This window comes from Geotrypetes seraphini, chromosome 11, assembly GCF_902459505.1.
Source record: "Geotrypetes seraphini chromosome 11, aGeoSer1.1, whole genome shotgun sequence".
In the NCBI taxonomy this organism is placed as follows: Eukaryota; Metazoa; Chordata; class Amphibia; order Gymnophiona; family Dermophiidae; genus Geotrypetes; species Geotrypetes seraphini.
In genome coordinates this window covers 88560069-88575018 of record NC_047094.1, presented here as the reverse complement: position 1 = coordinate 88575018, position 14950 = coordinate 88560069, and the positions used below count along the sequence as shown (strand labels likewise).

The 14950-nt window shown below is 43.6% G+C and overlaps 1 protein-coding gene across 2 annotated transcripts in view; it reads left to right on the top strand.

Moving 5' to 3' along the window:
• SLC17A9 (solute carrier family 17 member 9) overlaps nucleotides 1–14950 on the top strand; it is a 122891-nt gene that overhangs the window by 101645 nt on the left and 6296 nt on the right. For both annotated transcript variants that reach the window (XM_033962677.1, XM_033962676.1), the window contains exon 11: nucleotides 1971–2026. In XM_033962677.1, coding sequence (XP_033818568.1) covers nucleotides 1971–2026 — 56 coding nt within the window. The remainder of the gene's footprint in view (nucleotides 1–1970; nucleotides 2027–14950) is intronic.

Genomic DNA, 14950 nt, shown 5'->3' with positions numbered 1-14950 from the left:
CCTTTTCATGTGTCCTGACTACTTTATAGAAAAGGTTTACTGAGCAACAATTAATAATCTCGTCAATTTTGTATGTCTTTTGCTGTGGATCCTTAAACTGTTCGGTCTAGAGATCCCTATTCTTTAGATTCAGTGCTGTCCTGCTCTGAGATCATGAATTTCAAAGCCAGTTTGGGGAGTTTATGTGAGGAATCTGAACAATAATTTAGACATTGGTAGTTGGGGCAATCTTGGTAAATGCTAAGCTAGTGACACAGAGCCAATCACCAAATTTAGGATTAAGGAAGAGGCTGTCTGATATTTAGAGCTATTTAGCCGTCCAGGAATAACTCCTGCTTGGCTGAATAGCACATAGCTGCTTAAGTGCTAATATTCAGTGTGAGATGGCTGATGAATATTAGTGGTTAGTGGCTGATGGATAGTCAGCTATCCACAAAATTCAGAGTGATGGTCGGCTAAGTCAAGTGGACAAATCGGGTTGCTTAAATACCTGGTCTATTTTTTGCATCCATAAATGTAGCCAACCAATGCTAAATATCGATATGGCCGGCAAAGATTTTAGTGGCCCAAAATAGACTGGATATTCAATGCTGGTCACTGGAAATGGCCTGGCATTGAATATCTGGGCTCAGCACCGACTGTGATAGCCCAGCTAACTCCCATGGTCTGAATATTGAGCTCAGTGGGGTTTTCTCCCACTGTGACAAATGACTACGGATATAATGTAGTTTGTACTTTCCGCTTAGAGAGCTGTCAGATTTCTAGGCTACTTTCACACTAAACTGCTCTGATTCTGAGTAGCCACATTTTTGGACCTGCTTTTGGTAACTATGCAAAGAGAACAAAGCAGAGAAATCCTACTGCCCCTAACTCTGACTGTTGACCTGTAGGTAGAAAGGAGCACTCTGATTAATGTAGGAAACCTGTTTGATTGGTGAGGTCAAACTACCCAATTTCTGGCCTCTCCCAAATCCCTTTAGATTCAAAATATTGGTAGGGTCATGGCCCTAGAGTCTCACTCCATTTTACTCCCTAAGAATTAGGGTGGATAAAAATCAATGATTTAAAAAAAAGAAATCAGACTTTGTTTTATTTAAATTGGATTTTTTTAAATAAAATGCTTTTTTAAGGAAACATCTATCTAAAGATAGTTTTCTATTTAAGATACATTATAGTCCAAAAGTTATTCATTATAGAATAAGGATTAGTTTTTAATTATGTAGCATGAAGCTGTATATTCATGCAATGTTTACATTTTTTGATGGGTGGAGTAATGTCCACAATGATTCTGTTATATATATGTGCTTGTATAACAACAGAAGAAGGGAATATCTTGCAGAAACAATTGATACCTCAGGAAAGGCACATATAGCAGAATACTTAGAGGAAGTAGCAACAAAAGCTATAATAAAATATGAACAAAAATTAAAATGTCTTGTATGCAGTTTAGTCACAGACAATGCTGCAAATGTATCCAAGATAAGAAGAAATTTAGAAGAGCATGAAGAGAATACCAAGCTAATACCATGATTAAAGGGCTCATATGCTGCACCTCCTAGCCAAAGACTTTAGTATCCCAAAAATAAAGACTAATATCATTGAAATTGCTAATTACTTCTGTAACAATCATTTTGTAGCAGCTGCTCTGAAAAGAATGGGTGGAACCAATCTAATCATCTCACATTAGATGGAACTCTGTAGTGGACTATTTTGAGCAGTATATTAAGAACTGTCCTATTCTGAAGACATCTGGTTCTAAATATTAAGATTATACCAGCAATAAAGAGTCTGTAAAAAACCATGTATTAAATCAAGTCTTTATGACTAGTGATTTTAAATTATGATTTAAATCAAATCTACCCTGCTATGGATTAACGTAAGCAAACTGACTTGTTTCTGTCATGTACTGAGAAAACTGCAAAAAAATTTTTCTTTCATAAACTTTGATTTTTCTCTTGTTTTTGGTGCAGTGGTATTTTAGTGAATGTCCAGGACCTGGCTCCATCATGTGCAGGCTTCTTATATGGTAAGGATGTCTCTCACTAGTATAGTATATGACATAGAAAGCTTTTAAAATGTGTTTATGGTCTTTGTAAATATCTCATGTACCCGGATTAAGTTCACACCTTTTTTCATTTGTAATTTACAGTACATTCAGGTATTCTCTGTTCTTAGAGGATTTCAGTATAACAGCTAGAGGTATAAGGAACAAATTTCATAAATAGCACCCAAAGATAGTGCCGTTATAATATTAATCCATGCTTATTGAGGATTTCCATGCCTAAAGATAGGTACTGATCAGAAACATTGATCAGAACACTGATCAGAAAGTAAGACAATGACAGCTTAGACTTGTTGGCAAATTTTGGCCGCAAATGTGGCACAAGAGGTTAGAGAATCACTTGGTGATTATAGAGAATTGCTCGGAGTGATCATTTTAGTAATAATGGCCTCATTGTACTACATTTTGCATAGCAGTATTGGAGTAGAGAGTTGCGCGGGGACAGAAATCCCACCCATTCCCACCCGTCCCTGCCAGGATCCTCTCCGTCCCCACCCGTCCCCGCAAGGAATTACCTCCATCCCCGCCCGTCCCCATAAAAAGCAGCAATTACTTCTGACAGGATCATCAATTCCACAGTTTATTTTGTGTTTGCGCTGCTGTTTTTCTTGTGGAATCTCTTTGGTGGAACCCTTTTTTTTTCTGTTTAGGTAATTAACTTATAAACCCCCCTCTTTTACTAAGGCTGACGTGTCCATTATATTATATGGACGAACCCTGCTTCCAAAGCCTTCCATCCCTGTGGGAGTCCCATTGGCTAGAGGGGGGTCCCCATGGGAGTCCCGTGGGCCAAAGGGGGGTCCCCGTGGGAGTCCTGTGGGTTAGGGGGGATTCCCACGGGACCCCCACGGGATTCCTGCGATCCCCGTGCAGACCTCTATATCGGAGACTGCTAGAAAACTCAGAAAAGACTTTGGTAAACCATTTTGATAATCCGTCACTAAAATACATGCATGCTAAACTGGCTGGAACAGGTTTAGCGAGCACATTAAAGGCAGATTTTAGTTTTGAGAATCTGCCCCTAAGTTTGTTTTGAGCCTTGAAATGATTGAGGTCACTCAAGGCCGGATTTTCAAAACTCACTGGAGTGGGAACAATTTTTCCTTTATGGGCAATTCTCAGCATAATAGCATGCAAATTATGTGTGGAGAATCGCTGGTAAAGGAGGGAGGAACTGTGACTGGCGCTTGCTCAGAACAGAAATTGGTAGAAACAGCTCCTCCTTCCTGTTAAGGCTGCTCTCCTTGCCCCAATCAATTGAGCTGCAGGTCACCCTAAGTCCTACCAGCTCATCTGATTGACTGGTAAGGAGAGCAGCAGAAGGAAAAGTCCTGCCCAGTTCCCCTCCCCATCCTGTACAAGATCGGCAGGAGGAATGCCCACTCCCTCCTGCCTCAGTCGTCGCTGTCTGGACCTGCCTGGACCTCCTCCCCTGCACCTCCGACTTTTGGACAAACTTTTCCATCCGGAGAGCCTGCCTTCTTTCCAGTACTCCCTGCATCGAGAGAGGAGCATGGGAGCCCTGCTCCGCCCCCCTCCCGACACAGAGGAGCCGACTTTTGGACAAACTTTTCCATCCGGAGAGCCTGCCTTCTTTCCAGTACTCCCTGCATCGAGAGAGGAGCGTGGGAGCCCTGCTCCGCCCCCCTCCCGACACAGAGGAGCCGACTTTTGGACAAACTTTTCCATCCGGAGAGCCTGCCTTCTTTCCAGTACTCCCTGCATCGAGAGAGGAGCATGGGAGCCCTGCTCCGCCCCCCCTCCCGACACAGAGGAGCCGACTTTTGGACAAACTTTTCCATCCGGAGAGCCTGCCTTCTTTCCAGTACTCCCTGCATCGAGAGAGGAGCGTGGGAGCCCTGCTCCGCCCCCCTCCCGACACAGAGGAGCCGACTTTTGGACAAACTTTTCCACCGGAGAGCCTGCCTTCTTTCCAGTACTCCCTGCACCGAGAGAGGAGCGTGGGAGCCCTGCTCCGCCCCCCTCCCGACACAGAGGAGCCGACTTCTGGACAAACTTAGCCACCGGAGAGCCTGCCTTCTTTCCAATACTCCCTGCATCGAGAGAGGAGCGTGGGAGCCCTGCTCCGCCCCCCTCCCGACACAGAGAAGCCGATTTTTGGCCAAACTTTTCCACCGGAGAGCCTGCCTTCTTTCCAGTACTCCCTGCACCGACACAGAGGAGCCGATTTTTGGACAAAATTTGCCAACATAACATAACATAACAGAAAACTAACATAACATTTAACACAGGAAGGAAATACAACAACCAGCAGACATGAAGCTTCTATTGATTCTATTGATCTATCTATTAAGCAATAACGTTAGGGACGTTATCTCACTCTATCCAAAACCTTACTCCGTTCACTATCCTGATACACCCATTAGGCTGCTAACTAACCAACAGGAAGAAAGAATAAATCATATTAAAATAATCACAAGCAACAGTAGACCTCACCGCACCCTCAAAAAAAGGACAAGGGAAATAAAACCCATCAAAATCACTACACACACTTCAACCGTCACTACTACCACTGTTCCCTGCGCCTACCTCAACACCAGATCAGTAAGGAACAAAGCTTTCTTAATCAAAGATTGGATCATCAGCAAGAAGTTAGCCTGCCTCTTTCTAACGGAAACATGGCTACTGTCAGAAGAGGATCCAATACTTAACGACCTAATACCAGATAACTACAAAATTCACATGTTAAATCGTGAAGACAGAAGAGGAGGAGGACTGGCTGTCATCCTTAAGGAAGAACTTGAACTTGAATTAACAGACTCCAAGATAACCAACCAATTAGAAACACTAGCATGCAAAATCAGTAACAATGATCTAGAAGAGTACCTCTCCTGCATTCTATTTTATGTCCCGCCAAAAAGCTGGTCAAAGGCCAGAGAAGACTTCTACGAATTCATCTTACACAACTCAATTACTCCATCTTACAATATTATAGCAGGAGACATAAACCTACACTTAGAGAACGAGGACAATCCTGACACAAAAGATTTCAAAAACTTCCTATCCTCACTCAACTACAATCTCCCTTCATCCACACAAACTCATGAGAAAGGCCATCAGTTAGACTTGGTATCTATGTCCTCAAAAGAAATCCTAAACCCCACTATTTCCATATCCGACGGCATCTGGTACCACGACATCTGGTCCGATCATTTCACCTACTACTTTAACTTAATCTGGAATCAACCAAAAGAAAAAACTCACCCAAAGATAAAAATAAAAGAACATCTCACAAGGGGCCACATCAACCCAGAGGAATTCTGGGCACACTATGAATCGCGCGAGGAGATAAATGAAGGGGATGAGTTCTTGGAACAGTGGACAAAAACAAGCACATCCATCTTAGATAAAATAGCCCCTAAACGAAACAGAACAAAATGCTCAAATAAATATAATAAATGGTTCGACTCTGAACTATTAAAAATGAAACAATCAGTAAGACGACTAGAAAGGATCTGGAACAAAACGGGAGAAACACCAGACCGGAACAACTGGAGATCCAACATAAAGGACTACAAACAACTGATAAAAGAAAAACGAAAAACATTCTACTCATCCAAAATACACACATCCAACACGAGTTCATAAGGAATCAACACTAAAGAACTGTTTAACCTGGTCACAAATTTATTTGATACCACACGCCACAATCAATCCATGCACGACACAAAACTCCCATCAGCAGACGATCTAGCACAACACTTTGACTCAAAAATTGTGAACCTAAGGAACACGTGCCCAACAATCAACACACAAGCACATCAAATAGCCAACACACATGGAAATGAAATACCAGTGGATATGTTTTGGAACTCATTTCAAGATCCAGAATGGAATAACTTCATAAAACTCTATAATAAATATACTAAATCACACTGCATTCTAGATCCCTGTCCCCCCAACATTATGAAAGCAGCTCCTTTAGACTTTAAACTAATACTATGGAGCTGTATGACCAATAAGTTCAAAAACGGGAAATTCCTAACGAATAACGGTCACATTATAATCACCCCAATTCCAAAAAATTGCAAACACTCCCTAACATCAGTAACCAATTACAGACCGGTAGCGTCCATTCCATTCTTCGTAAAAATAATGGAAGGTTTAGTACACACCCAATTGATGGACTACCTTGACCAGTTTTCTCTACTACACGAAACCCAGTCCGGCTTCAGACCTCTGTTTAGCACTGAGACGGTGATAGCAGCGATCCTAGATCACTTACGCAACCTATTCACCAAGGGCCATAACGCCTTAATCATGCAATTTGACATGAGCTCGGCCTTCGACTTAGTGGACCACAAAAAATTACTACAATGTTTAGACGCGATCGGCATTGGAGGTGAGGTACTTGACTGGTTCCGAGGATTCCTTACGGCCCGCACCTATCAGGTACGCTTCAACTGCAACCTCTCTAAAACATGGAGAAACCCATCAGGCGTTCCACAGGGGTCCCCATTATCCCCTCTACTCTTCAACGTCTATATATCACTAGGCATGCAGCTGGCCCAACGAGGTATAAAAGTATTCAGTTACGCGGACGACTTTACAATCATTATCCCGTTTACTACGTCTCCCTCCGAAATCACCCCCACAGCAACAGAAGCACTAAACCTGATGGAACAATGGACCACAGAATTCAAACTCAAGCTCAATTCAGATAAAACTAAATTCTTTATAGCCTCGCCACACCCACATAACACGACAGAATCACTACGCATTAACAAACTCAATTACCCTATTCAACCAACAATGAAGGTTCTAGGGGTAATACTGGACCAAGGTCTAACTATGAAAGACCATGTAGATAGACTCCCTAGTCAGAAAAGGATTTTTTACCCTCTGGAAACTTAGGTCCATTAGAGCATACTTCGACACCTCAGCATTCAGAATTCTGGTACAATCCCTAATACTAAGCCACCTTGATTATTGCAACATTACCCATCTGGTAATCTCTCGGAAGCAAATGCAGAGACTACAACTTATACAAAATGCAGCAGTCAGGTTGATCTTCGGGTTGAAGAAGTCCGATCACATAACCCCTTCCTACCGACTCCTGCACTGGCTGCCAATGGAGGCTCGCACGAAGTTCAAGCTAGGATGTCTCTGCTTTAAGGTATTATCAGGTCTAGCCCCTAAATATATAATAGACCTCTTCTCATTCCCAACTAACAGACATGAGAGAAGCACACACCTGAAATTTGTTTCCCCACCGGCTAGAGGATGCAGATATAAGAGACATCATCAACAACTTTTATCGTACCAAGCAGCCTTATGGGGCAAAGACCTAGGAAAACTAATCACACACTCAAACAACTATAGCGAATTTAGGAGACACCTAAAAACATACCTGTTCTTGAATTACATAGGTAACGAACAAGGACAATAGCCCCCTTCGTAATTCCACCCATAACTGATCTTGCAAACTGTTAACCTCTAATCTATGAATGTCCCAATCAATTAATGAAACTTTTCTAACTCATTGTAAATAGCACGGAACTTCCCGGTCCGGCAGTATATAAACTGTTATTATTAATGTTGTTAATATCAGATGGTCACTTATACTCTGTAATTCGCTGACTGTACAGTTTCACCTCACTGTAAACTGCCTAGAAGTCGCAAGATTGTTGGCGGTATATAAGAATAAAGTTATTATTATTATTATTATTATTGTAGGAGGGATGCCCACTCCCTCCTGCTGTCCCCTGATAGCCCCCTCGCACCTTTAAATTAAAAGATGGTAGGAGGGATGCCTACTCCCTCCTGCCAGCAGGCTGCCGGGGACCCCAACAAACCCCTCATAACTCCTCGCCCCCTACCTACCCCAGACCTTTAAGTCAAAGGACAGCTAGAGGGTTGCTCACTCCTGTTGGCTGGCAGGCCTGCCTCTTCAAAATGGTGGGCCTGAGATGCACTAGAAGGGGCCTAAAGGCCCTGATTGGGTCTGACACCCAGGGCCTCTCCCCTACCCGGTGCATCTTGGGATAGGGAGGGACTTTAAGGAGCAGATTGGAGTAGGGAGAAACAGCCTATCTCTCTCTGGTTAATAGTTTTGTGAGAGCTGCCATAGAATTTCTCTAAGCAGTAAGACACTGGGCCCTCTGCCCTGCCCTGCCCCACCCCACCATGCACCCAGGCGGAAACAGGAAGCTGCATCAGAGGGAAGCTTTGGACAAGCAGCACCACTTGCACAATTACAGTTCCCGTTGCCTTTCTTACCCGTGTTGCTTGCTTGTCTTACTTTCTGTCGATGGGGGGGGCCGCGTTGCCGATCGGGGGGGGGGGGGGTTGCATTGGCGATCGATGCTGGAGGGGCCCATCGCCGTTTGGAAAAAACAATGTTGATGCCCTCCTTCATCGGGCCCCCCTGACCATTTTGGGCCCTAGGCACGTGCCTACTTGGCCTATTGGTTAATCCTGCCCTGCCTATATCCATATAGCTCTGAGGATCAGTGTCCCAGAACCCTGAATATACTGGTTTGTACTACTTAACCTCTTTTTACCTGATAGTGTTATGGCTTGCCTCCTATGCATATGGTACCATAGGAGGCCAGGGGTTACAAAAATCCTGCTAGATTTTGTACATACAATGTCTTTTTATCAATGTATCATTGCTGAGTGTGAAAATATAAAAGTTATAGCTATAATTCCAAGAAATTAAGCAAAAATAAGAGCAAATTTTTTTTAAATGGAGCTTTTTGTAACCAGTGGCTTTAAGGAACCCCAGGATGGGCTTTAAAATTATTTTTAAAATTATTTTCAGATTAAGCACAATCAAATTCATGGGAAAACCTTCAATTCGCTCATGTTTTCCAACTTTAGGTTTTACTGGACAACCCTCCTTAGAGGTCTGTTGTGTAAAATCACATAATTGAGAAATGGAACCCTTAAGCCTCATTTGAATCCCTATCATAAGCTTCCAAACATCCAATAAAGTAATTTATTTATGTACAAAATGTATATCCCACATATCCAAAAATTTATGCGGGTTACAAAAAACACACACAAACATTAAAACACTAATAATGTTATATCGCAAATTAACCCTCTCTTTTATGAAATTACAATAGCAGTTTCTAGTGCGGGGAGCCGCGCTGAATGGCCTGTGTTGCTCCCGACGCTAATAGGAACTCAATGAGTGTCGGAAGCAGTGCGGTTCCCTGTGCTAGAAACTGCTATTGCAGTTTCGTAAAAGGAGGCCTAAGACTTACAAAAATAATAAACCTTCAAGAACTACAAAAGAGAATAAAATAAAAACGGATAAACATTCATTCATGAATAACAAGCAACCAGTACAGCACTAATAATATCATCACATCACAAATTATAAAAAGCTTCCTGAAAATAAAGAGCCTTCAAACACCTATGAAAAGTTAGAAAAGAAGAGATTTAGGCCCAGATTCTCTAAAAGTGCGTCCCGATTTTAGGCAGCTGTAGGCGTCCTACAGCTGTCTAATCAGCCAATCGGGATGCACGTTTTTTTTAAAAAAAAATGCTCCCCAGGCAGGCTTGAAGGCGCCTCCGGGAGCCTAGGGAGACCCACAAGATGCCTAAGCTCGTCTAAGGGCCTTAGGCGGGCCTTAGGCTGAACCTAGGCGGCCCTACGCGTCTCCCTAGTAGATGAGAAGCTTAAAAATGTAGGCCAGCAAAATGCTGGTCTACATTGTAAGTAAACGCGGCCGCTATACTTATCGCGGCAAGGGATCTCTCTGCCGCTATAAGTATAGCGGGCCGTGGCCCCTGACCGATCACTGGCAGGAGGGTGCCCAAACCCTCCTGCCCGAAGACGCACCCCCCCCGACACTACCGACCGCCCCCCCCCCCCGACACTACCGACCCCCCCCCCCGACATTACCGGTCGCTGGCAGGAGGGTGCCCAATCCCTCCTGCCTGAAGACGCACCCCACCCCGGCGCTAACAACCCCCACTACACCAAACCTGTTTTTACAGATGGGTCTTGCACGTCGAGCAAGCAGGCATGCCTCGTCGAAATGAGGCGGGCCCGCCCCTTCCCGGCCCATCCCGCAGAAGCCTAAGGCCTGATTGGCCCAGGCTCTAGAAGCCTGGACCAATCAGGCCTTAGGCATAGCGGGTCCGCCCATCCCCACTTAATCTAAGGCCTGATTGGCCAATCAGACCTTAGACTTAGTAGGGATGGGCGGACCCGCTATTCCTAAGGCCTGATTGGTCCAGGCTTCTAGAGCCTTCTAGGGCCTTCGGGCAGTAGGGATTAGGCACCCTCCTGCCAGCGACCGATATTGTCGGGGGGGGGGGAGATCGGTAATGTCAGGGGGGGGTGATCGGTAGTGTCGGGGGGGGGCGGTCGGTAGTGTCGGGGAGGGGGGTGCGTCGTCGGGGAGGGGGGTGCGTCTTCAGGCAGGAGGGTTTGGGCACCCTCCTGCCAGTGATCGGTCAGGGGGCCACGGCCCGCTATACTTATAGCGGCAGAGAGATCCCTTGCCGCGATAAGTGTAGCGGGCCGTGTCTAATCTAACCCGATTCTCTAACCCGCGTCTGTAACATGGACGCCGGTTACAGAATCGGGGTTTAGTTTAGGCCGATTCTGAATAGGACGCCTCTCCCGGGCATCCTATACAGAATCAGGGCCTAGGTGTCTTGCGGACCTCGCCTTCAATATAGGCGGCCTGCCTGGGGAGCATTTTTTTTTTTTAAAACGTGCATCCCGATTGGCCGATTAGACAGCTGTAGGACGCCTACAGCTGCCTAAAATCGGGACGCACTTTTAGAGAATCTGGGCCTTAATGAACAGTGTCCGGAAGGTCATTCCACAGTCGAGGACCTATTACACAAAAAAACACAAGCGCAAAAGGTTACCTTAGCTATAGATCATAATGAAAGAACTTCCAGCAGTTGTTTTAGACTGAGAACACGAAGGGTGAGAAGGCTCATATGGTACAATTAAATAGGCTACCACATTTGGCAAAATTTGATGCAGTGCCTTATACACCAACACTACTATCTTAAACTGAATTCTCCAAACCATCGGAAGCCAATGCAAATCAGCCAACTAAGGAGACACATTTTTGCTATGAGAGAGACCTCCAATCACCCTTGTTGCTGTGTTCTGAGCCACCTGCAAAGCATTTAACAAGTTTTTTTGAAAGTCCTTGTAAAGGAGCATTGCAGTAGTCAAGATGTGGTAGTACAAAACATTGCATAACTTAACGAAAATTAGCTTAAAGAAAGTAAACCTTGCAATTTCAGGACCAGACTGATCTTGAAAAACATATATGACCCAAAAAAGACAGGTAGAAGTCTAATAATACCCCCAAATTTTTTAAATATCCTCCTGTACTGGAATCGAGACCCCCATCATACACAAAGTTTGAGGGAGCACCCAAAATTCCAGATGCCAATAAGCACAGAATTTTTGTTTTAGAGACATTTAAATGAAAATAATTCATTGACATCTAAGCCATGATGGCATCCATATACGACATCAGTAAATGGAAATCCTGAACACAATCAGCAGGAAACTAAAAAAAACCCCCAAAACCCTGCAGATCATCCACATATAATTGGATTGCACTCTGAAAGTATCTGTTCAAGTGAGCTCAATGAAAAGTTTGGGCATGCCACTGGGCAGGAATCAAAGTTGTCAGTAAACCTTGAGTACTGGAAACCAATAAAGGAGACCCTTCCTTGGGGGTATGGTATGTAAGTCATGGAAGGAGAAGGGGTTAGGGATCCCCCAAAACTAAGAGAAGCTTCAGACATAGTTTGAGGGGTAGAAGAAGTACCCACATTTCCTGTTGGAGCTGAAAGTACAGTTCTTTAAACATGTTTGTCCATTGGACCATCCCTTCAAACACAAACCAGTATCATATCTTCATTCATTCATTTTTCTTTCTTTTTCTATTTTTTCTAAGGTCTTCAGAAGTGCTAGTTGTTAGCCAAGTGTTTTCAATGGCTAAAAACAGTTGTGTGGCATTGACCTCCTCCTTAGACCCGTAAATTTTAATCAATTATTCAAAACTGCTCAGTGCTCTTTATTTATCAATTTCATTAAATAGCTATAATAAAAAGCTAAAACATATCTTTTGTTTGTTGTTTGTTCATATCGGGAAGGAACCTGTCATTTCGACATGTTTCGCCCGAAGGCTGTTTCAAGAAAAGTCCCCTAGAACACAAATGTATCTTTTCAGTATAATATTAATAATACATTATACTTAAAATCGTTTTTTACATTCTTATAATAGGAGCAAACCAGCCAAAACCATGTAAGACCGAATATTTACCCCTTCTATATTTTCTCTGCACCATCCCGATATGATCACTACATGTAAACCAAGATGGCCCTGGCGTTTTTTGCTCTATATTAAATCCTCCCACTTCACTGACATCAGAGATACTTGGTAGCGAATCAGGACCAGGCATATTGCCAACTTACGGCACTCCACCTTTTTTCCCTTTTTGGTTTTTTCCCATAGTATTAAAGGGAAATACTTAAAAGAATTAGATGAAATGATAGGCAGCTAACTTCTTACAGTTTCTTATGGTCTCCCACAGCCTCCTGTGGGCTCCGGAGGGGCTACAGAAGGGCGTGCACCTTAGGTCACGCCCCTTCAGGCCACATCCCTGCGGTACATGCCACAGCACTGGACATGTTCTGAAGTTCTTCCCAGAGGCCCCTCATCAGCAGGGCCTCTGCACAGGTGTCTACTCAGTGCCTGTCCAGAAACCACTTCTTCAGTCAGATTGGTAGCCACTTCTGATGATCTCTTTGACTGCAGCACTGGTTGTGTTCTTAAATTCTTCCTGGAGGCCTCCCAGTGACATCAGCAGGGCCTCCACCCATGTGTCTACTCAGTGCCTGTCCAGAAACCACTTCTACAGTCAGGTCGGCATCCACATCAGATGATCCCTGGAAGGTTCCTCTTTAAAAGAGTTGTTTGATTAAGTGACAAAGGTTAAGGAGACCAGAGAGATACATTGCTTAAACTTCTACCCCACAGTATGCTCCTTACCCCTGGTTCTGACTAGGACAGTCCTAATTATTTCTCACAACCACAACAACTCTCCCCCTACAGCCACCCTTTTAGCTGAATACTTTAAAAACAAAATTACAACTGCCAGGACAAATTTCGCAGGAACCCCCAACCCACCTAGAAGAGATCACAATGCCCCCCCACAGAAAAAGAATCAGCTGCAGCAGATAGAACCTGATCCCACTTCTCCACAATGCAATGGTCCGACATTAACAAACTTTATAAAAAATACAGCCACACAGCTTGCGACCTCAACCAATGCCCTCCATACCTATTAAAAACCTCCAGCCTAAAATTCTGCACTCTCCTCATGCAATGGATACATACCATGCTCACAGATGGCCTTTTTCCACAAGACCTCTCCAAAATCGTCACCCCGATCTTAAAAGACCCAAAAGGAGCAACAGATCAACCATCCAACTATAGACCCATAGCCTCAATTCCACTATATGTCAAGCTAATGGAAGGCCTTGTAGCTAAACTCCTCACCAACTACCTAGAAAGCCACAATTTGCTCCACCCTACACCGTCTGGATTAAGAACCAAGTTCAGCACTGAGACACTACTAGGCTCCCTTCTGGACACAGCTAGGCAACACCTCAGCACAGGCAAAAAAAAATGCTGATTATTCAACTAGATCTCACCGCAGTATTTGACCTGGTAAACCACAAAATCCTGCTACAAATACTAGATACAATAGGAATCACAGGCAAAGTACACACATGGTTTCAAGGATTCCTACAATCCAGGACCTACAGAGTAAAGACAAACAAAGAAAAATCAGAACCATGGTCAAACCCCTGTGGCGTACCCCAAGGATCGCCATTATCCCCAACACTCTTCAATCTCTACATTGCATCCCTCAGCACCTGCCTAGACAAAATAGGCTTAACCTCCTATAGCTATGCAGAACGACATCACCATTCTCCTTCCTTTTGATCAGCCAACGTCCACCATGACAGATACACTACACAGAACTCTAGAAACAGTGTCAACATGGATGAAAGACCACAAAACTAAACTGAACCCAGACAAAACAAAATTCATACTTCTCGAAAAAAATAAAACCCTAACCATAACAAACCTAGTAATAAACTCAATCACATACCCCATTAAATCCACTCTAAAACTTCTGGGAATGACGATAGACAGATGCTGCACCATACAACCACAAATCAAAAATACAGAAATCATTCACGGTTAAGAGAAACCTAAGGCAAGTCCGAAAATTCTTTGACAGAAAACAATTCCAGCTCATGGTCCAGTCCCTAGTTCTAGGTCTCCTTGACTACTGCACAACAATGATAAAACAACTACAAACAGTACAAAACACAGCCATGAGACTAATCTATTCACTAAGAAAACACGACCACATCACCGAGGCATACCTCGACTCACACTGGCTCCCAATTCAAGCAAGAATACTATTTAAATTCTATTGTCTATTATTTAAATCCATTAATGGTGACAGCCCAGCCTACTTGAACAACCGCCTAATCCAAACTACCACAACCAGACACAGGAGAACCCAGACACCTTTCACATACCCTCCAATCAGTGATATCAAACGGAAAAAACTGTACGATGGCCTTCTAGCCACAAAGGCAGCAAAACTAGACCACCAACTCTCCAAACTACTAATCTCAGACTACAAAACTGTCAGAAAAGAAATAAAAACCCTGCTATTCAAAAAATCCATGAAGACTAACTAACACCGTATGAAACATTTCAATCCTCTGAAGCAACCTGCTCTACTCTGTAACACCTCTGGACATGTCCAAAAATCCTCTTCTGTAATCCGCCTTGAACCACAAAGTAATGGCGGGATAAAAATCACTAATGTAATGTAATATCATTT